Genomic DNA, 27,575 nt, shown 5'->3' on the forward strand with positions numbered 1-27,575 from the left:
AGTGCGTACGCACTGAGCTATCTCTGATAGATGTATCTGTCACCAGTGTAGTGCGTACACACTGAGCTATCTCTGATAGATGTATCTGTCACCAGTGTAGTGCGTACACACTGAGCTATCTCTGATAGATATATCTGTCACCAGTGTAGTGCGTACAGACTGAGCTATCTCTGATAGACAGGCTGAGGCTGGAACCAGGAACAGGCTGGACAATTGGGAACAAGACAACTCAAAAAGCAGCGCTCGCATCCAATGATGAGTGAATCAGATTTGAAAATTCATATAACAATTTATTAAAAAACAATATTAAAAATGTATAGCAGCATGTTGATAACAAATATAATTTTTTGACAAGTGTACACTATTACAAAAAGATTATAGTGGCAAAAAAGGGGTGATTGTAAAAACAAAAATAATGACTGGTGCCCAGATCTCACGTATATATGGATGACCCCATCCGGGGTGGGAGGATTGAAGAACCCGCACTGTCCACGCTAGAAGTATAGTCCCAGTAGTTTGTGGAGTCCGTGAAACGGCGATTTGTAATCCTGTAAGCACACCGAGGGAGTGGCTGATGTTGTGAGAGCCTACCTTCAACCTCGTGGCCGGGTGTCCAGGTTGAGTTGTGATAGAATTGAGCCGTAGACTTCCAGGGATTGTTTGGGAAGAGTTGTGGTCAGATGATTGAGCAGGAAAAACCTCCAAATAGTTGTCCAGGATCTGGCACCAGCACTACCAACGCGTTTCGCTGTCCAAACGTCAGCCTTGACAAAGCTGACGTTTGGACAGCGAAACGCGTTGGTAGTGCTGGTGCCAGATCCTGGACAACTATTTGGAGGTTTTTCCTGCTCAATCATCTGACCACAACTCTTCCCAAACAATCCCTGGAAGTCTACGGCTCAATTCTATCACAACTCAATCTGGACACCCGGCCACGAGATCTGGGCACCAGTCATTATTTTTGTTTTTACAATCCCCCCTTTTTTGCCACTATAATCTTTTTGTAATAGTGTACACTTGTCAAAAAATTATATTTGTTATCAACATGCTGCTATACATTTTTAATATTGTTTTTTAATAAATTGTTATATGAATTTTCAAATCTGATTCACTCATCATTGGATGCGAGCGCTGCTTTTTGTGTTGTCTTATTTCTGTATTTATGTAGGGACTGACCCTCCCTACCCAAGCAGCTGCTCCCATTGAGTCAGCAACTCTGTCCAAGCGCTCCCAAGGGTATACACAGTAGTGTAATTACCCACTTTTGGTGGACAATTGGGAACCACTGACAGGCACAACGAACGCTGTCCACTCCAGTGGACAGCTGTGAACACACTGCTGTCCACTCCAGGCTTGACAGAACTACGGTATAACCGACATCTGTGCCCAGCAGACGCCGGCCTTATATTTCAAAATTGCCGCCCAGTGGCATGTGACGTCAGCCACTTGCTGACTCGACTGAGGGTGAAAGTTCGGGCCGTTGCCTAGCGACGGGCCCGACACTTCCGTCCCTGGGAAGATGGCGCTGCCCGCTGTGTCCTGGAGCCTCCGGCACTGTCAGTAACATCAGCGCTGCCAGAGGCAAAGGGACAGCAGCGACCGGTGCCTAACATATAGCATGTGCCAGCAATCTATATTTCCTTTTCAGGGTCCATGGGTCCCACAGGGGACTTCGGGGTTGTAGGTCGATCCAGGGGGTCCGAGGCACCAATCAGCGAAGCTTTTAAAGATTTCCCAGGATGCCCGGGCCCTCTCCCCTACAGCCCCGCCTCCAGGCTCATCTAGTCAGTTTTTGTTTGGTGCCTGCAGGAAGCAGACGCACCTTTCTATCAGCGGGGGTTACCTCACTGAGGTAACCCCAGAAAGCTATTTTTATTTTAATTTTTTTATTTTTAAATCTGCCGCCTCAGCGGCAGAAGCCGCATTGCGGCTGAGGCTGCTCACTGCCGTCAATCACTGACGGCGGAGCGAGCGGCCGCATCACCCTCCCGGCTCCATCCTATGACGTCTGTTACGGAGGACCTCGGCGGGGAAGACCGCGACGCCTAGCATCGCCGACGGTCTCCCCCGGGCAGCGTGGCCGGAATCGAGGGCAGGTAAGGCTTCACCTGGAGCGCAAACCGCTGCCATACCTCGTTAGCGTGGGAGACGCACGCGGTAGCTGGCGTGGGTACAGGCTTCGGCCCGGGACCCCACTAGACCACCGGGGGAATAGTGCAGACCGGGGGGGGGGGACACCCCATTATTGGCTACATTATCCCCGGTGGGGGAAGTCCAGCATAGGGGAGGCGGTGTCAGGTCAGGCTTTGGCGCCAATCTCACTAGAGATCTGCCATCCCATTAGCCGTGACTTTTGTGCCCGCCCCCCTCTCTCGGACAGGGGCCATTTCTGCAGCAGCACTTCCAGAGAGCGGGCACACTTCTCCCCTGTGAAATCGGGTTGGGATCATTTGGTCTATTGCATTATGGTCGAAAGTCATTTGGTCGAATCCATTAGGTCGACATGCTAAAAGGTCGACATGACTCTAGGTCGACATGGGAAAAGGTCGACATGATTCTAGGTCAAAAGGTCATTAGTTCGACAGGTCATTAGTTCGACAAGGTCATTAGTTCGACATTGTCTGTCAACATTCACAAGGTCGACATGGGGTTTTTCACTGTTTTTTTTACCTGAATGTCAACACAGTCGACATGGACACAGTTTAAAGTGCACTGCATCCCCTCGCATCGCTCGCTGCGCTCGCAATGCGTCGGGCACGGTGCCTCGCTACGCTCGGCACACTATTTTATTCTCCCACCACGCCCTAGTGGATGGTAGGGCATGAAATACCGCCTGTCAGCACATGTTGGCTCAAAAAACAGTGAAAAACTCCATGTCGACCTTGTGAATGTCGACATAGACAATGTCGAACTAATGACCTTGTCGAACTAATGACCTGTCGAACTAATGACCTTTCGAACTAGAATCATGTCGACCTTTTCCCATGTCGACCTAGAGTCATGTCGACCTTTTAGCATGTCGACCTAATGGATTCGACCTAATGACTGTCGACCATAATGCAGTAGACCAAATGACCGCATCCCGTGAAATCGCCTACAGGTTCAATAGCTACTTTCAGAGCCACCCTTATTCCTACTTTTCTCCATAGAGTTAAGCGGTTGACACAGGGTGAGGTCGTCTTTTTCTGACTAGTGTGTATGTGACTTGTGCTAGACTTTTTTCACTTCTTCTGTCCAGATCTGTCCCTTCATCTCTAATATTGAGGCAATACCTCATTGGTCACAACACTCAGTGATATCACTCTAGGTTTCCTTAGTGAATTATCCTATTGTGCACTGTCAGCTCTCCTTGGGCCTTATTTTGGTTCATTCTTTCTGACAAAATCCTTCTTAGATGGACAAAACCATGTGCACTGCAGGGGGGCAGATGTAACATGTGCAGAGAGAATTAGATTTGGGTGAGTTATTTTGTTTCTGTGCAGGGTAAATACTGACTGCTTTATTTTTACACTGCAATATAGATCTCACTTTGAAGTAAAACCCCACCCAAATCTAATTCTCTCTGCACAAGTAACATCTGCCCCCCTGCAGTGCACATGGTTTTGCCCATCTAAGAAGGATTTTGTCAAAAAGAATGAACCAAAATAAGGCCCCTTGTCAGTGTGTTTTACACCATGTCTAAAAGAGGGCGTCAGCAGACAGAATCCCCTCAGCTCTTGTCCTGCAAGGGCTTTGCTGCAGGCCTGGCTGATATGGATGTTGTTCAGGATGGCCTGTGTGTCAACTGCATATCCCCTGCGCAGTCCACTGCCCATGGGCAGCCTTCCAACAATTGCTGGGTACTCTTGTGGATCGCCTGCCCGCCACTGTTGCTCCCCCTGTAGTCCAGCCCCCTCCACCTTGGGTGGATGCCCTGTCGACCACGGTGCAGACCTTGCAACAGACTACGGTGGCCATGCAAAAGCTGCTGCCCCAGACCGTACAGCCCAGTAGATCCCTGCTAACTCCGTTGCTGGCAGATACACGGGATGACACTGATACTGACGATGGGGGGGATGATGTCGACAATGCAGGTGATGACATCAATTTGGATGATGATCAGGATGACCCCATGCCCATGGATACTCCTGCCGCTCATGCAGAGACTCCTGACGTGGCAGCCCTGATACATGCTATTAAAGAGGTTTTATTATATGACCCTGAGGAGCCTGAACCTGTCGCTAAGACAAAAGATGTCTTTAAAAAGCAAAAGGTCCTTAAGGCCCAGTTCCCACATTCTGATTACCTAACAGAAATTAAAGCCACGTTTTCCTACACTGGCGCAGTTCAAAGGCCTACTATAGCGGCTACTTGGGCGGCTAATGCTATCCTCCCGTGGGTTCAGACCTTGGAGGAGGAGCTTACACAGGACGCATCCGAAGATGCTAAACTGTGTATCCTCCATATTAAGCAAGCAGCTTCCTATATAATGGACGCCATGTCGGATGCTGGCACACTAGCAGCCAAGGCCTCAGCTAGTTCTGTGCTAGCACGCCGCATCATCTGGCTCCGGCCTTGGAAAGTGGATTTAGAGTCCAAAAAGACCCTGGAGTTACTACCTTTTAAATGTGAATCACTCTTTGGGGAGGAACTTAATAAAATAGTAGCCTCTCTGGCTGCAGCTAAAACTGCATGTCTCCCAACTGTCCTTCCTCAAAAGTCTAGACCTGCCTTTCGGTCCTTTCGCCCACAGGGCAAGGCCAGAGGCCAACATTTTACAAAGCCTTCCCCCTCACGTAAGCCTGGTAAGGCAAAACCAAAGCAGGCTTGGGCTGCTAGACAGGCCCCAAACAAGCCTGACAAGCTTTCCGCATGAGGGGACGGGCCTCCCGCAGGGAGAGCCCCAGGTGGGAGGCAGACTTCTCCTATTCTCCCAACGGTGGCTGTCCACAACAAAGGACGCCTGGGTGAGGGAAGTGGTGTCTCGGGGCTACTCCATATCCTTCAAAAGGACACCACCCAAAAAGTTATTTTGCACAGTCCTTCCACGCGACCCTGTAAAAGCAGACCACCTGCAGAGGATTTTGCAGTCCCTATTACGGTCTCAGGTTATTGTCCCCGTACCTGCCCACCAGAAGGGACAGGGTTTTTACTCAACACTCTTTCTGGTTCCAAAACAAAACGGGACATTCAGACCCATTCTGAACTTAAAGGCGCTAAACAAGTCAGTCAGAGTGTCCAAGTTCAGAATGGAAACGTTGAGGTCAATAATTCTGGCACTGGAGGCTGGGGATTACATGGTATGCCTGGACATCCGGGATGCATACCTACATGTCCCCATCCTCCAGGCACACCAACAGTACCTGAGATTCGCGATCCTAAACAGGCACTTTCAATTCAGGGCTCTGCCTTTTGGACTGGCTACTGCCCCAAGGATCTTTACGAAGATCATGGCGGTTATGGCCTCCCTCTTACACCAGCAGGGCATTCGGGTGTTCCCTTACTTAGACGACCTCTTGCTGGTGGCCAAATCACCGGAAACCCTTCTGTTGCACCTGCAGACAATGATTGCAACTTTACAGGACCACGGGTGGCTCCTAAACTGGGAAAAGTCCACCCTGCTTCCATCGCAGCGCATGCTGCATCTGGGAGCTCTCCTAGACACCAGGGCCCTCCGGCTCTTTCTTCCAGCGGACAAAAGTGCTGCCTTACACCAGCAAATTCACAAATTCCTCTCCAGCCAAACGGTCACAGTTCATTGGGCGATGAAAATCCTAGGTCGGATGGTATCCACTTTCGACTTGTCGAGTGGGCCCAGTTCCACTCTCGCCCTCTTTAGAGTCTCATATTGAAGAGGTGGGACGGCCTGACCCATCATATCAGGACTACCTCCTTCCAACTGACACGGGAAGTCCAGGAATCCCTCCAGTGGTGGCTACAATCACGGCACCTCTCAACAGGCCGACCATTCTGGTTCGCCGAATGGCTGGTCCTCACAACCGACGCCAGCTTGCGAGGCTAAGGAGCGGTAGTAGGATCCCAGTCCTTGCAAGGCGTATGGACAGTTCAGGAGTCCAGGCTGTCCATCAACGTCCTGGAATTGAGGGCAGCGTACAACGCTCTGCTCGGAGCAGTGGAACTGCTCCACGGCAAACCAGTACAAATCCGGTCCGACAACGCCACGACGGTGGCGTACATAAACCGCCAAGGGGGCACCCGCAGCGTGGCGGCCCTACAGGAAGTTTCCAGAATTCTTTTGTGGGAGGAACAAAATCTTCTGGCACTCTCAGCTGTCTTCATCCCGGGTGTCCTGAACTGGGAAGCAGACTTCCTGAGCCGTCAGGACATTCATCCGGGGGAGTGGTCTCTCCACCCGGAAGTCTTTGCCACTCTGACAGACAGCTGGGGCGTGCCGGACGGGGATCTCATGGCATCCAGGCACAACCGCAAAGTGGAAAGGTTCGGATCCAGGCCAAGGGATCCTCTAGCCGACTTCACAGACGTTCTGACAGTTCCATGGAGATTTCATCTCCCGTACGTATTTCCCCCAGTCAATATGATCCCAAGGATCATCAGGAAATTCAAGGTGGAACGCGGGAATCTGATATTGATAGCCCCGTTTTGGCCACGCAGGCCTTGGTTTGTGGACTTGCTGCAAATGTCGCACCTACCACACATTCCGTTGCCAACTCGGAAGGATCTGCTGTCCCAGGGTCCCTGCCTACACCCGGACCCTCAGCGTCTGTCTTTGACGGCGTGGCGCTTGAAACTACCTTGCTGAAGCAGAAAGGTTTTTCCTCCAGGGTGGCTAGGACTATGATTCAGGCACGTAAACCGTCGTCGTCCAGAATCTACTACCGGATTTGGCACACTATCTTCTCTTGGTGTACTGCCAGAAAGTACAATCCCAAAGTCTTTAAAATAGCCAGGATTTTGGCCTTTCTGCAGAAAGGCCTAGATATGGGACTGAGGTTGGCATCATTAAAAGTCCAGGTTTCAGCCCTGTCGGTCTGGTTCCAAAGAAAAATTGCGCTTCTACCAGATGTCCGTTCAAGGAGTACTACATGTACAGCCACCGTATACTCCTCCTACCATGCCTTGGGACCTTACGCTAGTATTACAGGCATTGACCAAGCCACCTTTTGAACCCTTACAATCAGTGGATCTTAAGTGGCTTACTGTAAAAACGGTCTTCCTCCTGGCAATTTCATCTGCTAGGAGGGTCTCTGATCTCTCGGCCTTGTCCTGGAAACCTCCCTTCCTTATCTTCCATGCGGATAGGGCGGTCCTGAGAACCAAACCGTCACACCTCCCTAAAGTTGTTTCCACGTTCCACCTGAATCAGGAAATAGTGGTACCGGCCTTTACATCAGAAAATTTATCCCAGCAGGAACACCTTCTAGATGTGGTCAGGGCTCTGACTATATATGTGGAACGTACCAGAACAGTCAGGAAATCTGACTCTCTTTTTGTACTGTACGGGTTTCACAAAAAGGGCTGGCCTGCCACAAAGCAGACCGTTGCCCGCTGGATTCGTATGGCCATCCATCAAGCGTATCAGCAGGCAAAGTTACCTATCCCTGTGTCAATCAAAGCACATTCTACCAGGGCGGTTGGTCCATCTTGGGCGGCAAGCAGAGGAGCTTCTGCCGAACAACTGTGCAAGGCTGCAACGTGGTCATCTGTCCAAACTTTCACTCCATTTTATGCTTTTGACACGTTCGCCTCCCAGGATGCTTTCTTTGGTCGTCGGGTTCTTCTGGCACCTTAGGCAAATTCCCTCCCTTGAATATACGGCTTGTGACATTCCCGATGTCCCCTGTGGGACCCATGGACCCTGAAAAGGAAAAGGAGAGTTATGGTAGACCTACCTTTGTTAACTCCCTTTCCTTGAAGTTCATGGGAACCACAGGGCGCCCTCCCTTTAATTTGCTACTGAGGTATCCCTAGAAGTGGTATTATCGTTATGTGACCTGTAATGACCATATTCTGCTCATGTTAACTCTTATGTATGTATGAGTCTATGGGCATGTGTGCCTGTCCTTCTCTCCTCTCCGCTTCCTGCTTACGGCTTGTTACTAAAAACGGACTAGATGAGCCTGGAGGCGGGGCTGTAGGGGAGAGGGCTCGGGCATCCTGGGAAATCTTTGAAAGCTTCGCTGATTGGTGCCTCGGACCCCCTGGATCCACCTACAACCCCGATGTCCCCTGTGGTCCCCATGGACTTCAAGGAAAGGGAGTTAACAAAGGTAGGTCTACCATAACTCTCCTTATTACTGGCTTTAAAATCACATTGGTGAACAGTGGTGTGTATATGCTCCACACAGTCAGCCGGGGGTGGGGTGTTCTGCCGGGGGGGAGGGGTGTTCTGCCGGGGGGAGGGGTGTTCCGCCAGGCTGTGTGGCCTGGCCGGAGAGAGCATCAGACCTGCTCTCATTTTTCTGCATCCCGATTCCTGCGGTATGGGTGGTAACTCAAATAAATTCAGAAAGCAGTATAAAGGCAATTGCACAATTCTTAAAATTTAATACGAACATTTCTGTTTGCTTCCAGGTAACGTTAGGAGGTGAGACCTGGACACCTCCAGCCGTAGAAGTACCTCCACCCCAGCTGTTCCTAAGTGGACTTGGATACACCTGCACGGGTACGTAACACCTGTAGACACCGGGCGACCGCCGGCAGGGGACGCGCGCGTACCTCGCGCGCGTCCCCTTCCGGCATACAGATGGCGCGGGGCAGGGGATGGCGGCTGGCGTCGTCATCGCCATCCCATGGATAGATAAGTCCCGCTCCATCTGTAGATGCTAAAGCGTCTGTATTTAGTCGGGTCTAGGGGTACATAGGGGTGCACTGTGCAAAACACTCTTAAACCTGTTCACAATGATACTAGTCAACGTAACAGCTGTCGACCTTGTTAATTCCACTATCCACGCCACCCGGAAGCGTGGCGAGCGAAGCGGTACGAGTCCGACTGACCTTTTCATACCCCCACTATCCACGTCGGCGTGGAGTTGATTTTATAAAGTGTGGCGAGCGCATCGAGTCACCGAGCCCGAAGTGTGGCGAGCGGATTACTTCAGCTCGCCACGCTTCGGGTTCGGTGGCTGATAACGTTGATTACATATGGAAAGCAGCCACGCACTGTGCTGAGAACAGCTAGAGCAGCACTCGCACAATTAAAAACAAAGTCTGGCAAGCTTCAAACACAGACTGTGCGCGCGGTGGCGCCGTGAAACTACACAAGTACCAAAATCACTTCTCAAAACAAACTGGTGTTGAGATAAAACATCGGTAAACTATCTCAAGTTAGTCTCTGTCCGGGCTGGGATGACGGTCAAACATGGCCTGGTGGAAAGAATTCTGTTGTCAGATGATAGTTTAGTTTATATCAGGCATGTCCAACGTTGGCCCTCCAGATGTTGTGAAACTACACATCCCAGCATGCTTTGCAATAGTTTTAGCATTCTCTAATAGCAAAGCATGCTGGTATGTGTAGTTTCACAACATCTGGAGGGCCAACATTGGACATGCCTGGTTTATATCCTTAGTGTTCCCGCTAGGCTGTTTCAGCGGGGCGTTGCGCCCTGCCCGATTTTTACAGGGCAAAATGCGCCCTGCCCTGCTAGTGTCACACCAGGGGGGCTCAGTCGACGAGACTGAGACCTCTGGTGGGGACCTGGACCGGTGAGGTTGGAGAGGACCCTTGCGCATGGAGGGCGCGACAGTGCACCCAGAGCCAATAAGCAGTCAGAGGTAAAATACAACCGGAGTTTATTTGCAGATGGTTGTAATATAAACAGACAGTAAAGTATGCAGGAGAAATAACAGAGTTCATGCAGATTGCAATACTTTACAGATGTGATGTGGGATCGATGGTGGAACATCGGATGTGAAGACTGTGGGTCCGGAATGACGGACGGAAGACTTGAGCTTGACTGTGGGTTCTGAATGACGGACGGAAGCGTGGCTTGGAGATCCGGAATATCGGACTATCGATGATGATGTGGGAACATCGGATTCGGGTATCGGATATGGAAGGAGACTGTGGGTCCGGAATGACGGACGGGAGATGACTGTGGGTCCGGAATGACGGACGGAAGCAGGAGATCCGGAATATCGGACTAGCGATGAAACATCGATGGTGGATGATGCTGGAGCATCGGAAGGACCAGAGTCCCGGAGCTAGGCTTGGTCGCTGGGCTGAGAGGCAGGATCACAGGCGGTGGAATAACCTGGACTTCACAGGAGATGGAACAACCTGGAACACACTGCAGCATGGAAAACAACACCAGCAGAGAAATACACTTGCAGGGAGACAAGGACAGCTGACCATACACTGGAGACAACTGAAGCACTAGCAATGGTTCTGAGAGCTCCCAGCATACTTATCCCCACTGGGTGGCCAGGATTGGCCGAGGAAGTATGACTGGGAGATCAGAACCAACAGGATTGGACAGCACAGACATGTGACTGGGAAGAACATGGCAGCCCCCATGTCTGCTATGGCGGGAAAGTGTGTTTGTGCACACCATGCTGGATACTGGGAGCAATGGCGGCGGACAGGTGGATTGCCGTGCACTGGGGACTGTCACTGGGAGACAGGACGCCGGCAGGGATGACGTCTGGACCGCAAGCTGAACCTGCCGGTAGGAAAGTCTGTCTGACAGCTCGGATCGTGACAGCACCCCCCCCCCCCTTTAAGGGTGGCCCCAGGACACCTTTTAGGCTTGCGGGGAAACTTGGAGTGGAACGCCCGGATGAGTCTGGGAGCATGGACATCGATGGCATTGGTCCATGATCGCTCTTCGGGGCCGTAGCCCTTCCAATCGATCAGATATTGCAGACGACCATATCGGATGCGAGAGTCCAAGATTTTACTGACCTCATATTCTGTTCCACGCTGGGTGCAAACCTTAGGAGCCTTGGGGAGCTTGGAATGAAAGCGATTCAGAACCAGCGGCTTGAGCAGCGAAATGTGGAATGTAGCTGGCACTTTCAAATAGGGCGGCAACTTGAGCTTGTAAGCTACTGGATTGACGACTCGCTCAACTGGGAAAGGACCAATATATCGGGGAGCGAACTTCATCGATGGCACTCTCAATCGAAGATTCTTGGTTGACAACCAGACACGATCTCCTGGACGGAGGGCTGGCACAGCTCTGCGTTTCCTGTCGGCAAATTTTTTGTACCTGCTTGAAGCCTTCAGAAGTGAAGAACGAATGAGCTTCCAGGATTTGACGAACTGCCGGATGGTCGTGTCGACCGCTGGAACAGAGGACACAGGTTGCAGAGTGAAGTCAGGAACTCGAGGATGAAACCCATAATTGGCAAGGAATGGAGTGACATTTGATGAAGAATGATATTGGTTATTATGGCAGAACTCTGCCCATGGAAGGAGTTGAGCCCAGTCATCTTGGGAAGAAGAGACATATGTGCGGAGAAATGCTTCAAGGTCCTGATTCACCCTCTCCGTTTGGCCATTGGTTTGAGGGTGGTAGGCTGTGGAAAACTTTAACTTGATTTGAAGCAGGGAGCACAGGCTTCGCCAGAACTTGGCTACGAATTGGACTCCTCTATCGGAGATGATTTCAAGAGGCAGCCCATGAAGCTTGAATATCTCTTTGATGAAGAGCTGGGACAGCTTGGAAGCTGACGGAAGACCGGTGAGGGGAACGAAGTGAGCCATCTTGGTGAACCGGTCAACAATCACCCAGATGGTGGTGAACTTGTCAGACTCTGGAAGATCAGTTACAAAGTCCATAGAGATATGCGTCCAAGGACGATGTGGCACTGACAGTGGCATCAATTGCCCAGGAGGAGACTGACGACTGGTCTTGTGCTGAGCACATTTAGCACAAGAGGAAACAAAGTCCTGTACATCCTGAGGGACGGCCACCAGTAGGACCTGGTGATTAACTCGTAAGTTTTCTGAATGCCTGCATGGCCAGCGAATTTTGAAGAATGCGCCCAACAGAGCAACTTCTTTCTTAGAGCTGGCTTTACATATCTTTTCCCTGTAGGGGGCGTGAGATTTGAAACTCTTGTTGCGGAGAAGGCCACTGGATCAATAATAAAATGTTGATGTGTGGACTTAGACTCACTTTCTTGCTCCCATGAGCGGGAAAGGGCATCAGCTTTTCGGTTTTGTGTCCCTGGACAGAACGACAGCTTGAAACGGAACCTGGAAAAGAAAAGTGTCCATCTGGCTTGACGGGGATTTAAACATTGAGCAGACTTGAGATACAGAAGATTCTTATGGTCTGTGATAATTGTGATCTCATGAACAGCGCCCTCTAGAAGATATCTCCATTCTTCTAATGCCAACTTGATGGTGAGGAGCTCTTGGTCACCGATGGCATAGTTACGCTCTGCAGGCAGGAACTTACGGGAGTAGAACCCACAGGGATGAAGACGACCATCGGGCACTTTCTGCGAGAGGACTGCCCCAACACCCACGGAGGAGGCATCAACCTCGAGAATAAAGGGCAAGGTGGTATCAGGTTGTCTTAAAACAGGAGCGGAAGTGAACCTCTGTTTCAACAGATGGAAGGCTTCGATGGCTTCTGCCGGCCACTTCGCTGGATTAGACCCCTTTTTCGTTAAGGCAGTGATGGGAGCCACAATAGACGAGAAATTACGAATGAATTTTCTGTAATAATTGGCAAAACCCAGGAAACGTTGAATACCTTTCAGCGAAGAGGGAATTGGCCAATCTTGGATGGCCTGCAGTTTTCCTGGATCCATTTGAAGACCAGAACCGGAGACAATGTACCCTAGGAAGGGTATAGACTTCACCTCGAAGACACACTTCTCCAGTTTACAGTAGAGATGATTTGCTCGCAGCCGGGACAGAACCTCTTTGACCCAATAACGATGTTCTGTGATGTTATTGGCGTAGATTAAAATGTCATCGAGATATACAACTACATGACGATACAGAATGTCCCGAAAAATCTCATTGACATAGTGCTGGAACACGGCTGGGGCATTGCTGAGCCCGAAGGGCATGACGAGGTACTCATAGTGGCCGTCTCTGGTATTAAACGCCGTCTTCCACTCGTCGCCCTCTCGTATGCGGATGAGATTATATGCACCCCTCAGGTCGAGTTTCGTGAAGATGGTTGCACCGCTGACACGGTCAAACAGCTCGGTGATGAGGGGCAACGGATATCGGTTCTTTACTGTAATGTCATTGAGGCCGCGATAATCAATGCAGGGACGTAGGCCTCCATCCTTCTTCTTTACGAAGAAGAACCCTGCGCCAGCAGGAGAAGTCGAAGGACGGATTAATCCCTTTGCCAGATTTTCCTTGATGTAATTTGTCATGGCTTGAGTCTCTGGAAGAGAGAGAGGATAAGTTCTACCTCTGGGTGGTTCTTTGCCTGGGATAAGGTCGATAGGGCAATCCCACGGTCTGTGAGGAGGTAGGACTTGCTGAATACATCTGAGTACTCTTGGTAGGGAAGAGGCGGAAGGTCTGCTGCATCGGCTGAAGAATGACAAGCTGGGAGTACCTTTTGGAGACAGGTACCGGAGCAGGAAGGATCCCAGGAAAGGATTTCCGATGTCTTCCAATCAAGACGAGGATTGTGAAGACGGAGCCAGGGTAAACCCAGAACCAGAGCATGAGTGGCTCGGGGTAAAACCAGGAAGGACAAAAGTTCAGTGTGCAGGACTCCCACTTTTACTGTAAGTGGCAAAGTTCTGCGGGAGACTGTCGCATCAGGAATCCTACTGCCATCCACAGCAGTAAGGAAGACAGTCTTGGAAAGACTTTCAGTGGGTAACCCCCACTTGCGGACCAGTTCTGCAGTAACGAAGTTGCCAGCGGCACCGGAATCAAGAAGTGCGGAGACAGTCTTGAAATGCTGACCAACTTGTAGGGAAACTGGAAGGACACAATCAGTTGCTGATGGAGAGGACTTAATTACTCCTAGCCTACCCTCTCCTTGACGGGCTAGGAGGAGGAGTTTTCCTGACGCTTTGGGCATGCAGAAATTTGATGTGCAGGATCGGCACAATACAGGCAGAGCTGTGCCAACCGTCGACGTCGACGTTCTCCTGGAGACAAACGGAAACGGTTTATCTCCATTGGTTCTTCTTTGGAATGGACCGCAGGAGCAGTGGGTAAAGAAGGCGGAGGAGTTGGCACTTTAACTGGAGCGCTCTTGTGACGTTCTACAGCCCTTTCTCGGAAGCGTAGGTCTACTTTGATACACAATGATATAAGGTCATTTAGACCTGAGGGTAAGTCTCTGGTAGCGAGTTCATCCTTAATATGATCGGATAGGCCATGCCAGAAAGCTGCGTATAAGGCCCCATCACACCAGGAGAGTTCAGACGCCAGAATCTGGAACTGGACCAGATATTGCCCGACGGAGCGGGATCCCTGTCTGAGACGGAGGAGTTCAGTGGAGGCAGATGCTGATCGCCCAGGCTCATCGAAGATACGCCGGAATGTTGACACGAAGTCCTTGTAGTTGGACAGGATGGCATCAGATCTTTCCCATAAGGGAGACGCCCATTCTAACGCTGCTCCACACAGGAGGGAGATGATGTAGGCGATCTTGACCCTTTCAGTAGGGAAGTTGCTGGGTTGCAGCTCGAAGTGAATCTCACACTGATTGAGAAAACCTCGACAGGTCTTGGGGTTCCCATCATACTTGGTGGGGACAGAGAGATGAAGGCGAGGTGCAGCAGCCATTACAGGAGGATGAACTGGACTTGGAAGTTCTCTGACAGGCTCAGGGCCACTGAGAGTGGTCTGTAGCTTATCCAGCCGGGAAGACAGATCTTGCAGACAATGAATCACTTGGCTCTGCGCAGCCTCTTGCTGATCTAAGCGAACAGCCAGTTGCTGTACAGGGCTGGGTGGAGATGCTTGGTTTGCGGCTGGATCCATTTGGCTAGTGCTTACTGTCACACCAGGGGGGCTCAGTCGACGAGACTGAGACCTCTGGTGGGGACCTGGACCGGTGAGGTTGGAGAGGACCCTTGCGCATGGAGGGCGCGACAGTGCACCCAGAGCCAATAAGCAGTCAGAGGTAAAATACAACCGGAGTTTATTTGCAGATGGTTGTAATATAAACAGACAGTAAAGTATGCAGGAGAAATAACAGAGTTCATGCAGATTGCAATACTTTACAGATGTGATGTGATGTGGGATCGATGGTGGAACATCGGATGTGAAGACTGTGGGTCCGGAATGACGGACGGAAGACTTGAGCTTGACTGTGGGTCCGGAATGACGGACGGAAGCTTGGCTTGGAGATCCGGAATATCGGACTATCGATGATGATGTGGGAACATCGGATTCGGGTATCGGATATGGAAGGAGACTGTGGGTCCGGAATGACGGACGGGAGATGACTGTGGGTCCGGAATGACGGACGGAAGCAGGAGATCCGGAATATCGGACTAGCGATGAAACATCGATGGTGGATGATGCTGGAGCATCGGAAGGACCAGAGTCCCGGAGCTAGGCTTGGTCGCTGGGCTGAGAGGCAGGATCACAGGCGGTGGAATAACCTGGACTTCACAGGAGATGGAACAACCTGGAACACACTGCAGCATGGAAGACAACACCAGCAGAGAAATACACTTGCACGGAGACAAGGACAGCTGACCATACACTGGAGACAACTGAAGCACTAGCAATGGTTCTGAGAGCTCCCAGCATACTTATCCCCACTGGGTGGCCAGGATTGGCCGAGGAAGTATGACTGGGAGATCAGAACCAACAGGATTGGACAGCACAGACATGTGACTGGGAAGAACATGGCAGCCCCCATGTCTGCTATGGCGGGAAAGTGTGTTTGTGCACACCATGCTGGATACTGGGAGCAATGGCGGCGGACAGGTGGATTGCCGTGCACTGGGGACTGTCACTGGGAGACAGGACGCCGGCAGGGATGACGTCTGGACCGCAAGCTGAACCTGCGGAGGCACTTAGCCGGTAGGAAAGTCTGTCTGACAGCTCGGATCGTGACAGCTAGCAGCGCCCCGCTAAAACAACGTAGTGCCTGCCCTGGCTGTGTGCACGGGGAAGCCCCGCCTCCTTTAGTGACTGAGCTGGCAGGGCCCGCCCCTTTTTGCGACGTTGCAGCCCGGGCACGCCCCTTTTCGTGACGTCGGCGGGCCCGGTCTGCTCCCCTTGCGCTGCGGCGCCCTGCCCGCCCTCATTTCTAGAGGGAACACTATATCCTGGTGCCAATAACGGCGTCCTGTTAATTTACAATTAGTGGTAAAATGTCTCTATGTTCAGATTGTTACTGGTAGCTAGTCTTCAGGTACCTCTTTCATTGGTGGTCAGCGGGTTCTTGTTTTCGGGGGACGGTACTGTCAGTAGTTGTGTGCGGTTTCCTGACTCCTGGCCGTGTAGATACTCCCTGTGCTGCGTTCTCCGTCCTGTGTGGCTCCGTGTCTCAGCGACAGATACCGTTTGGGTCTGCTGCCGTGCCTAGTCACCCTCATACAGGTTCCCAGCACTCACTCTGTGTTCTCCTCCCCGTACTCACCTAGGATGACTTCTGTCCCATTCTGGCGTCTTCCGTCCAGTACGTGCAAGCACTGACTGTCAGAATCTGCGTGTGGTTTCCCCGCAGTGGCCACTCGTGTGACTGAGAATACGTTGGAATGGGGTTCCTTCTCTTATGATAGGTTTATACGTTCCTGCACATTATAAATATGTACTCTAAGGCCCGAATCAGATGTTTGCCGTTTCTCCTGTCCCCATTGTGCGCCCAGGGAGCACTGACGAGCTATTCTCCCACGTGGGGGACCACGACCCCCATAGAGGGGAGGATAGCATGTGTGGCAAGCCACCCGCACCCGTCAGCGCTATTTAAATGTTTCTGCTGATGGGTGTGTAAACATCATTGCAGCTCGCTACACCCGGGGGCGGCGAGCTCCCTGTACACGATGTAGGGTCTCACCAATTTACCAAAGTGACTGTCACTATATGATCTATAGAGAAGCCGTGTGTCTGATATTATGCTGTGTACTCTCTGTTATTAAATATAGTCATTAATACAGTTTCGGGTGCAGCTCAGACTATTGCTGAGAAGGAAGAGGAGACGGATGTGAGGGGTGATCAGCAGTGTAAGGAGCAGGAAATCCCTACAGATATCAGCACAGGTGAGTGATAATCACTAAGTACAGAGTCACATATTCTCCTGGTTCTGCTACAGGAGCTTAGTGCCATTTTCTGCATTGTATGCCTTGTATGCTTTCCTGTATTGTGTGTACTGTATTAACACCATAACTACCTGTCGGAATATATTGTGTTAGCTATACCATATACACCGCCTATATTTCAGGCTTGAAACAGTCCCTGATTATGCCTTCCAGGGGTAAACTCAATAGGGCGGAGGCCCCAGCATTGCTGTCGTGCACAGCCTGTAATGCGGGCCTATCCCCCCCAGGACTATGTACAAGACAGCTTATGGGCGATCTGCTACAATGTGCAGGCGCTGCCTACGGTCTCCTCACAGGAGCCTGCTTAGGCCACATCACTCACACAGATGGTGGTGCAGCTAGTTGATAAGGTCTGCGATGTCCCACCAGCCTGTGATGCCATCTTCATTCATGGCGGATGTAGCCCCCCTCGGTGTTGGATACCTCCTGGACCGGTTCATTGCCTGCAGATAGACGCAGGGCTCTAGTCAGAAACCCCCCCGTCATCCGGGCCCCTCCATCAGCAGGACACTGACACAGAGGAGGACGACGATGAGGATTGTCTGGTGGAAGCCGTTGATGATGAAATTGACGGAGGGGAGGCCTGTGGTAGAGAGGTTCCCATCTCATCTTGATGAGCCGGCCTTGGTTACAGCTGTGAAAGAGGTCCTTAAGTTAGAGGAACCCGCTGAACCGCCTGCATCTTCAGGCCCTATATAAGCGTAATCTGGTTTTATTCCCTAAATCAGACAACCTGACTACAGTCCTCATGGAGAGTCCCCTGGGAAACAGGCCCTAAGGTAGATGCACATGTGGCAAAGCTAGTAAAATCCTCTACGCTGTCCAGTCCTACTTCATCCCTCAAGGACCCAACTGATCGGAAGTTGGAACTTCCTAAAACTTATTTACACAGCTGCCGGTGCAGCGGTTCGTCCTGCCCTGGCATCTGCCTGGGTGGCTAAGGCCTTAGATGAGTGGGTAACTACTCTCGCGGCTGGGGCTGCCGAGGGTGTGCCTGCAGAAACGCTGCTGCTTACTGTTGACTTGGTGCATCAAGCTACACTTTATTTGGGAGAGGCAGCTCCTGATTCCGCCTCTCTCACCTCCAGGGTGTCAGCCTCAAGTGTGACCGCACGCAGATCCTTGTGGCTACCCTTTTGGAAGGCGGACTCAAAAAAAAAAACTTTAGAAGCTCCTCCCTACGAGGGATCAGAACTGGATAAAATGGTTGCTACGGTGGCAGCTTCTAAGGCTGCTTTCCTGATGTCCACCTCTACCCCACGGCCCCGGGTTACCTTCCAGTCCTTTCACTTTCAGTTTCTCCCCAAGGGGCCAGATCCTCCAAGCCTAAGGGTAAGAGTCCCTGGGCCACCAGACGCCCCAATCCTAAGCCAGCGGACAAACCCTGTGCATGACAGGGAGGGCCCCACCTGGGGGCACCCAAGGTGTGCGGATGTTGGTTGGCGTTCTCAGAAATCTGGATAGATTCCACAGCAGGCGCTTGGGTTTGAGATGTGGTCTCTCGAGGCTACTCCCTAACTTTTTGACGTCTTCCACCAAATTCATTATTTTCCATAAATCTACCAAAGGAATTGGAGAAGTGCATCGTATTAGAAAACTCACTTTAGAAGCTTCTCCTGTCGGGAGTCATTGTACCCATCCCTTTGTCTCTAAGGGGATCAGGGTTCTACGCCAGCCTCTTTCTAGTCAGAAAGCCCAAAGGGTCCTACCGTCCCATCCTCAACTTGAAGTGGCTCAACCGGTTTGTTCAAGTTCCAGGGTTCAGGATGGAAACCTTGTGCTCCATTGTCTTGGCCCTTCAGCCGGGTGACTTTATGGCTTCCCTGGACATACAAGATGCATATCCCCATCCAGCTGGAGCATCAATGTTTTCTGCATTTTGCTCTCCAGGACCGTCATTTATAGTTTCTGGCCATGCCCTTCGGCATGTCTACCACCCCTCGGGTGTTCATGAAGGCCATGGCAGTGATGGGCAACAGTCTACGCAACCAGGGTGTCCAAATACTCCCATACCTGGATGGTATGTCGCTAGCCTGGCCTTGTCCTCAGCATGGGTGACTAGGGCGCTTATGGAATGGTGTTTATCGGTAAAGAAAAGAGTGTCTTTTTATGGTGCACCTGGAGAAAAATTAATCATAAAACGTCACTTTTATTTCATTAATTAAAATAGTTGCGAAATATAAAAGAATATTGACAAGACATAAGACAACATTTAGTGAAGAAATAAAAAAGGATAAAAAATCCTTCACCTAGTGGAAAAACCCCACTGACTGATCTCCCAATGATAACTTGATTTATAATGCTGCTGAGCTGCGTTGTACAGTAATCATTTATTAATGATTCTAATTAACTTTAATAGTCTGCAGAGTTGCAAAGGTGCTCTGGGCTCTCAAGGGTAACTGCTGGCAAGCGCCTGAGCACGGATACAATTCCGTCTCAGCGCTGCTGCTAGCTTACTGGAGCCAGTGAATTCACGTCCTGTGTTCTTCCACAGAGCTATATCAAAGGAGTGCCTGCCTGCACTTCCTTGCTCTCGTGGGTTTTAGAACAGACAGGGACACTACCGGTTCAGGGACACTAGGTGTGTAGTGTCGAGCGTACGCTTTCGCAAAAAAGCTTCCTCAGGACCCTGCTTTTTTGCGAAAGCGTACGCTCGACACTACACACCTAGTGTGTTTAATACCCCGCTCTCCCCTCCCCACTTACTAATTGTATATTTTGAACTGTTGGCTGCGTGAGGGGTTACCGTCGGACACGGTCCCCTATCCTAGACACTGACACGGTATCTGGCGCCAGAACCGGTAGTGTCCCTGTCTGTTCTAAAACCCACGAGAGCAAGGAAGTGCAGGCAGGCACTCCTTTGATATAGCTCTGTGGAAGAACACAGGACGTGAATTCACTGGCTCCAGTTAGCTAGCAGCAGCGCTGAGACGGAATTGTATCCGTGCTCAGGCGCTTGCCAGCAGTTACCCTTGAGAGCCCAGAGCACCTTTGCAACTCTGCAGACTATTAAAGTTAATTAGAATCATTAATAAATGATTACTGTACAACGCAGCTCAGCAGCATTATAAATCAAGTTATCATTGGGAGATCAGTCAGTGGGGTTTTTCCACTAGGTGAAGGATTTTTTATCCTTTTTTATTTCTTCACTAAATGTTGTCTTATGTCTTGTCAATATTCTTTTATATTTCGCAACTATTTTAATTAATGAAATAAAAGTGACGTTTTATGATTAATTTTTCTCCAGGTGCACCATAAAAAGACACTCTTTTCTTTACCGATAAACTCTGTCCTTTCCGTGTCTATGGTAGCACACCCTCGTATATATTAAAACTGATTACTGTTATCAATACACTGAGGGTCCATTTCTATATACTAACCTATGTATTTCTGTGCGACTGACTACACCTGTCTTCAGTTCCCTACCACGCTTATGGAATGGGCAGACTCCCTCATCAAGGGCTTACCTGAAGGTACTCCTACCTTTAGCAGGCCAGGTCCAACAGGCCGCAGCTTATTTAGGAGAAGCTGCCCTAGATGCGGGAGTTCTTGCTTCTAAAGTTTCGGCTTCGGCCATCTCGGCAAGACGGGCTTTATGGCTTTGTTCTTGGCGGGCAGATGCTGACTCCAAAAGGGCTTTGGAGGATTTGTACTTTACTGGGACAATCCTCTTTGGTCCTAAACAGTAGCAGCTTCTATGATAGGGTTCCTGCAATCGACCAATACTAAACCTCAAATCCCTCAATCAGTTCTGAAATTTCGGATGGAGTACTTATGTTCCATCATACTGGCCTTGGAACCGGGAGACTTTCTGGCATCCCTGGATATCCGGGGTGCCTACCTTATGCGGTACCTGCGCTTTGCTCTGCGGGGCAACCACTTTCAGTTTGGTGCACTGCCTTTTGGTCTCTCGCTCTCGACTGCTCTTCGTGTATTCACAAAGATCATGGCAGTTATGGCAGGACATCTCAGGCGTCAGAAGTATCCCTTATTTAGATGACCTTCTTCTGCTGGCTCAATCTTCGAGGGACCCCAAGATCACATCCAGAGAACAGTGACTGTTCTACAAGGCACGGTTGGATTATCAGTTTGTCCCTCCACCTGCTATCCCTCCACTTCAACGGATGGTCCATCTAGGAGCCCTCTTGGATTCCAAACTTCAGTGGGTTTTCCTGCCAGAGGACAGGCTTAAGGCAGTACAGAATTTGGGATCTTCTCAGACACAAGAAGGTCTCCATTCATGCCTGCATGCGGGTCTTGGGCACCATGGTTTCCACCTTCGAGATGGTGGAATATGCCCAGTTCCCCTCCCGTCCGCTACAGCGGGAACTTCTGACCCACCGTCACATCAGGGCACAGAGGATCGTCCTCTCTCAGGAGGTTCGTCTGTCCCTCACGTGGTGGCGCCCCCCCCCCCCCCCGGGTTTGTGGACAGCGAAAGAGAGCCATCTCTCCATCACTTGCCTGGAACTGAGGGTGGTATACCAAGCCCATTGTCTGTCCCTCTCGTTGCTTCAGGGTTCAGGTCCAGTCGGACAATACTACAGCTGTAGCCATGGCGGAGACCAGGCTGTGGCCATGGCGGAGACCAGGTGCATCTTCCAGTGGGCGGAGAGACACGTTCCGGCCATATCAGCGGTATTCATACCAGGGGTACTGAACTGGGACTATCTGAGGAGCCAGATCCTCCATGCCGGAGAGTGATCTCTTCATCAAGACGTGTCTGACCTGCTCGTAGATCCAGTTCCAGACGCCTGTCTCACTGACGCCCTATCGGCACCTATTGTATGTGTTCCCCCGATATCTCTCCTGCCCAGGGTTCTACGCAGTCGGTCCCGGAGGCCCTGGTACACGGATCTCCTGGGAATTTCAGCGGACCTACCATTCCATCTTCCTCTATGGCCACATCTCATCAGTCAGGGTCCTTGTCTGCAACTGGATCTCCATTTGACGGGGTGGCTCTTGAAATGTCCCTCTTGCGGGCGAAAGGTTTTTCCTCAAGAGTAATCCGGACTCTGCTTCAGGCACGTAGGCCGTCTTCAGCCGGTGCCTATTATAGAATCTGGAGAGCCTTCTTTTCCTGATGTGCGACAAGGGGGCCATATCCCAGGCTTTATAGGCTGTCTAGGGTTTTATCTTTCCTTCAGACAGGCTTGGAGGCCGATTTTCATCTTTCTTCACTAAAAGTGCAGATCTCTGCGTTATCTGCCCTGTTTCAGAGAAGACTGGCTCTACTACCGGATGTTCGTACCTTCCTGCAGGGGGTTATCCGGATACAGCCTCCGTTTGTCCCTCCGTGGGCCTCGTGGAACCTCTCCCTGGTTCTCCGAGCTCTGCAGTCCCCTCCGTTCGAACCGTTGCGCTTGGTTAATCTTCCATGGCTCAATTGCAAGACAATTTTCCTGTTAGCTATTGCTTCATCTCGACGAGTATCTGACGTACGAAGAAAGTTCGTAAATCAGATGCCCTCTTTGTCCTGTATGCTGCCGACAAGCGAGGTGAGCCGGCATCTAAACAGACGGTGGCCTGGTGGATCAGATCCACTATCCGCAAGGCCTATCGGGACTCTGACCTTCCAGTTCCTGACGGGATTTGGGCTCACTCCACGCCGTCGGTGAGTTCTTCTTGGGCTGACCATGGTCGGCTATTGCTTCCGGGGACTCTGCCTTTGGACAGAGTGTCCTTAGCACGGCTCAGGCGCGTCCCCACCCCTGAGAGGTTGCTTTAGGACGTCCCAGCGTAAACCCTGTGTCTCCAATGGATCTCGAAGAAAAGGATTTAACAGGTAAGGACATAAATCTCCTTTTGGGTTGCCATTGCATTGTTTACCTGGTCCACCGCTCTCCTCAGACTTTTTTTAATCCAATATGGCACTTGAGTTACTTTTACCCAAGGTCCTCTTTCGTTTTCATCTAAACCAGGAGATAGTTGTTCTGCTTTTTTTGTGTTCTAAACTGTCCACCGGAGGAGACCTCTCTGGATGGTGGTGAGGGCTGTCCGTAATTATGTTGACCAAACTAGAAAGGTCTGTGATGTTGGACAGAATCTTATTGGTTGCTATGGGAAACCGCCTCTTTTCATTTCTTAGCACAAAATGTCAGTTACAGTTTGTACCTTTTTTTAAACATCTTGAATGTATGAAGTTTATGGTTTTCTTTTCATTGAAACGTAATTCATATAAACATAAATGAAAATATTTTATTTTATATTACAAACAGCTAATAATATCTCCAGGCTGTGAAATGAAAGAGAACATCTGACAAGAAACTCCTATAACCTCAGTTATCCATCCAGTCCTCCACAGTACAGATATGTCATCCGATCCTTCTGATACGTCGTGTTCTTCTGATAGCTCCGATGACGGCACGTCTATTGCTGCTCTTAGAGTGGATAAGATTTTACCCAATGATATGGAAGCCTCATGTTCTACACAGAGCACAGCCCATCAGCCGGCTAATGTACCGCAGAAGTCATTTCCATGTTCTGAGTGTGGGAAATGTTTTACAACCAAATCCAATCTGGGGACACATCAAAGAATTCACACAGGTGTGAAGCCATTTTCATGTTCTGAGTGTGGGACAGGATTTAGATCTAAAGCAAATCTTGTTACACATGAAAGAATTCACACAGGTGAGAAGCCATTTCGATGTTCTGAGTGTGGGAAATGTTTTACGCAGAAATCAATACTTGTTGTACATGAGAGAACTCACACAGGTGAGAAACCGTTTCAATGTTCTGAGTGCGGGACAGGTTTTAGTTCCAAGCATATCCTTATCTCACATCAGACCGTTCACACAGGTGAGAAGCCATTTTCATGCAAAGAGTGTGGGAAATGTTTTAGAGACAAAGCATGTCTTCTTATGCATGAGAGGACTCACACAGGCGAGAAGCCATTTTCATGCCCCGAGTGTGGGAAATGTTTAAAAACCAAATCTAGTCTGCTGATACATCAAAGACTTCACACGGGCGTGCTGCCATTTTCATGTTCTGAGTGTGGGAAAGGATTTAGAAACAGACCAAGTCTTGTTATACATGAAAGAATTCACACAGGGGAGAAGCCATTTCGATGTTCTGAGTGTGGGAAATGTTTTACACAAAAAACATTACTTGTTGTACATGAGAGAACTCACACAGGTGAGAAGCCATTTCAATGTTCTGAGTGTGGGAAAGGATTTCGTACCAAGAACACCCTTATTTCACATCAGACCGTTCACACAGGTGTGAAACCATTTTCATGCGAAGAGTGTGGGAAATGTTTTAGAGATAACGCAGGTCTTCTTTTACATGAGAGGACTCACACAGGCGAGAAGCCATTTTCATGCTCCGAGTGTGGGAAATGTTTCACACAGAAAGCACATCTTGTTACACATCGGAAAAGTCACACAGGTGAGAAACCATTTCCATGTGCAGAGTGTGGGGAATTTTTCAGAGAAAAATCGCATCTTGTTGTGCATCAGAGGAGTCATGCCGGTCAGCAGCCATTTTCATGTTCTGAATGTGGGAAATGCTTTACACAGAAATCAGCACTTGTTGTACATGAGAGAATTCATACAGGTGAAAAACCATTTTCCTGTGACACGTGCGGTGCATGTTTTAGAGGCAAAGTTACACTAGTTAGACACAAGAGACTTCACACAAGTGAGAAACTATTTTCATGTTCTGAGTGTGGGAAATGTTTAAGAGACAAATCAGCTCTTGTTATTCATGAGAGAACTCACACAGGTGAGAAGCCATTTCCATGCTCTGAGTGTGGGAAATGTTTTGCACAGAAATATCACGTTGTTGTACATCAGAGAACTCACACAGGTGAGAAGCAGTTTTCCTGTGCGAAGTGTGAGAAATGTTTTACACGCAAAAAATATCTTGTTATACATGAGAGAATTCACACAGGAGAGAGGCCGTTTTCATGCTCTGAGTGCGAGAAATGTTTTAGAGACCAAGTTGGTCTGAATATACATAAGAGAACTCACACGGGTGAGAAACCGTTTTCATGTGCTGAATGTGGGAAATGTTTTACTGAAAAAAAAGGTCTGAATGTACACAAGAGATCTCACACAGGTGAAAAGCCATATTCATGTGCGGAATGCGGAAAATGTTTTTCAGAGAAATCAACTCTTGACTTGCACAAGAGCGTTCACACAGGGGAGAGGCCATTTTCATGTGCCGAATGTGGGAAATGTTTCAGAGTTAAATCTGCTCTTACTGGACATGAAAAAATTCACACAGGCGAGAAGCCATTTTCTTGTGCTGAGTGTGGGAAATGTTTTTCAGAGGGAAGATATCTGGTTTTACACCAGAGAACTCACACAGGTGAGAAGCCATTTTCATGTGCAGAGTGTGGGAAATGTTTTACACATAAATCATCTCTTAACCTACATAAGAAAATTCATACAGGAGAGAAGCCATTTTCATGCGCCGAGTGTGGGAAAGGATTTATAGATAAATCATATCTTGTTAGACATGAGAAAAGTCACACACAGGTGTGAGGCAATGGTCATGCGCTGATTGAGATAAATGTGTCTGAGATGGGTTATTCACACCTCCCCCATTATAGCAGTAGCCTGATATATAAACAAGGAGGCCAGGTTCCCACAGGTATAAAAGTCCATCAAATCCAGACAAACACTGAAAATGACTGGTCAGTGAGTGGCTCCACCACCAGGACCCCACAAGTGTCCAGATACCAGACCCCCTGAAGTTACCCTTATTTGAAATTTCAGATTTTTTTTATAGTAGAGCCTGTGAATCCTGGTGAGAAGAAAACAAGGGTGGTTGATTGCGCTAGGACGATTTATACATGAGTATTCTATACAATTAAATAAAGATATGAATAAATATAAAATGGTCAGGTGTGGGTTTATAAAATTGGAAATACATTTATTATAACATAATGCAAAAAATATATAAAATTAGATAAAAAAGGTAGGATTTAAAATAAGGACAATGATACAATAGTCACCCAAATCCTTGGAGAGGTGTATGCCAGACTTTTTAGGGAGTTATCCCAAATTGATGTTGTAGTCCTGGATAGGTTTTCATTTGTAATCCAAGTAGGTTGGGAAAAACACTCGGGTGCCGTTGCCGCTTGTAGTCCACAGAATGGTTACCGGGCTTCTTTTAGGAGGTGGCGTGCCTCCAAGATGATACTTTGCCTCGGATGGTGGTTGAGGGCCGGTCAACTTAGATTTGTAAGCGAGTGTCCCAAATAGGAAATATATTTGCTGGTTTCCAACTCCAAGTAGTGTAAGAGGGGTGCTGGTGATCAGAGTCCCGTTTTGGTTGCACCTACGCGTTTCGCTGTCATGTGGCAGCTTTTTCAACCAGCGAAACGCGTAGGTGCAACCAAAACGGGACTCTGATCGCCAGCACCCCTCTTACACTACTTGGATTACAAATGAAAACCTATCCAGGACTACAACATCAATTTGGGATAACTCCCTAAAAAGTCTGGCATACACCTCTCCAAGGATTTGGGTGACTATTGTATCATTGTCCTTATTTTAAATCCTACCTTTTTTTATCTAATTTTATATATTTTTTGCATTATGTTATAATAAATGTATTTCCAATTTTATATATCCACACCTGACCATTTTTTATTTATTCATATCTTTATTTAATTGTATAGAATACTCACGTATAAATCGTCCTAGCGCAATCAACCACCCTTGTTTTCTTGTCTATTGTATTGGAGGTGACCCCCAATTTTAGATTGCTGCTGTAAACCAAGCACACTCATATTGAAGCGCCTTTAAAAATTGATATAGATTTCTATATCTCCTCCTCTTTTTGTTACTAGAATCCTGGTGAGAACCTTTATGTAACATAACCACAAACCATAAAATGCAAGTGGCATATTTCTAGGCACACTAGTGGCAGATTTCTAGGCATACTAGTGGTAGATTTCTAGGCATACTAGTGGCGAATTTCTAGGCATACTAGTGGCGAATTTCTAGGCATACTAGTAGCATATTTCTAGGCATACTAGTGGCATATTTCTAAGCATACTAGTGGCGGATTTCTAGGCATACTAGTGGTATATTTCTCGGCACACTAGTGGCGAATTTCTAGGCATACTAGTGGCGGATTTCTAGGCATACTAGTGGCATATTTCTAGGCATACTAGTGGCATATTTCTAGGCATACTAGTGGCATATTTCTAGTCATACTAAGTGATCGACGATGCGATAAGATGACTCTGACAATACTTAATTGCTGCCTATATTAAAGCTTTATAATTTTATATATACACACATATATATCTATATTGTTATAACACATATAGTTGCTATTCATATATATTTAAGTGGAATCCATTTTGTATTGCTCTGCAAGTAACGGCATATGGCTGTGATTGTGAATTACGAGGGTGGATACATAAGGCTAAAAGACCTCTCATT

At 49.0% G+C, this 27,575-nt stretch overlaps 2 protein-coding genes across 4 annotated transcripts in view; one reads left to right on the forward strand and one right to left on the reverse strand.

Annotated features, from left to right (window-relative positions):
• LOC146009873 (uncharacterized) overlaps positions 1-25,977 on the forward strand; it is a 70,571-nt gene extending 44,594 nt beyond the window's left edge. For all 3 annotated transcript variants that reach the window (XM_083150447.1, XM_083150445.1, XM_083150446.1), the window contains 3 exons: positions 8,533-8,623; positions 17,014-17,115; positions 23,394-25,977. In XM_083150447.1, coding sequence (XP_083006573.1) covers positions 23,487-25,661 — 2,175 coding nt within the window. In that variant the 5' untranslated portion in view covers positions 8,533-8,623; positions 17,014-17,115; positions 23,394-23,486 and the 3' untranslated portion in view covers positions 25,662-25,977. The remainder of the gene's footprint in view (positions 1-8,532; positions 8,624-17,013; positions 17,116-23,393) is intronic.
• Positions 1-27,575, reverse strand: part of LOC146009863 (uncharacterized) — a 245,378-nt gene that overhangs the window by 59,018 nt on the left and 158,785 nt on the right. The window lies entirely within an intron of this gene.

The sequence above is a fragment of the Crinia signifera genome, chromosome 6 (genome assembly GCF_055691185.1).
Source record: "Crinia signifera chromosome 6, ASM5569118v1, whole genome shotgun sequence".
In the NCBI taxonomy this organism is placed as follows: domain Eukaryota; kingdom Metazoa; phylum Chordata; class Amphibia; order Anura; family Myobatrachidae; genus Crinia; species Crinia signifera.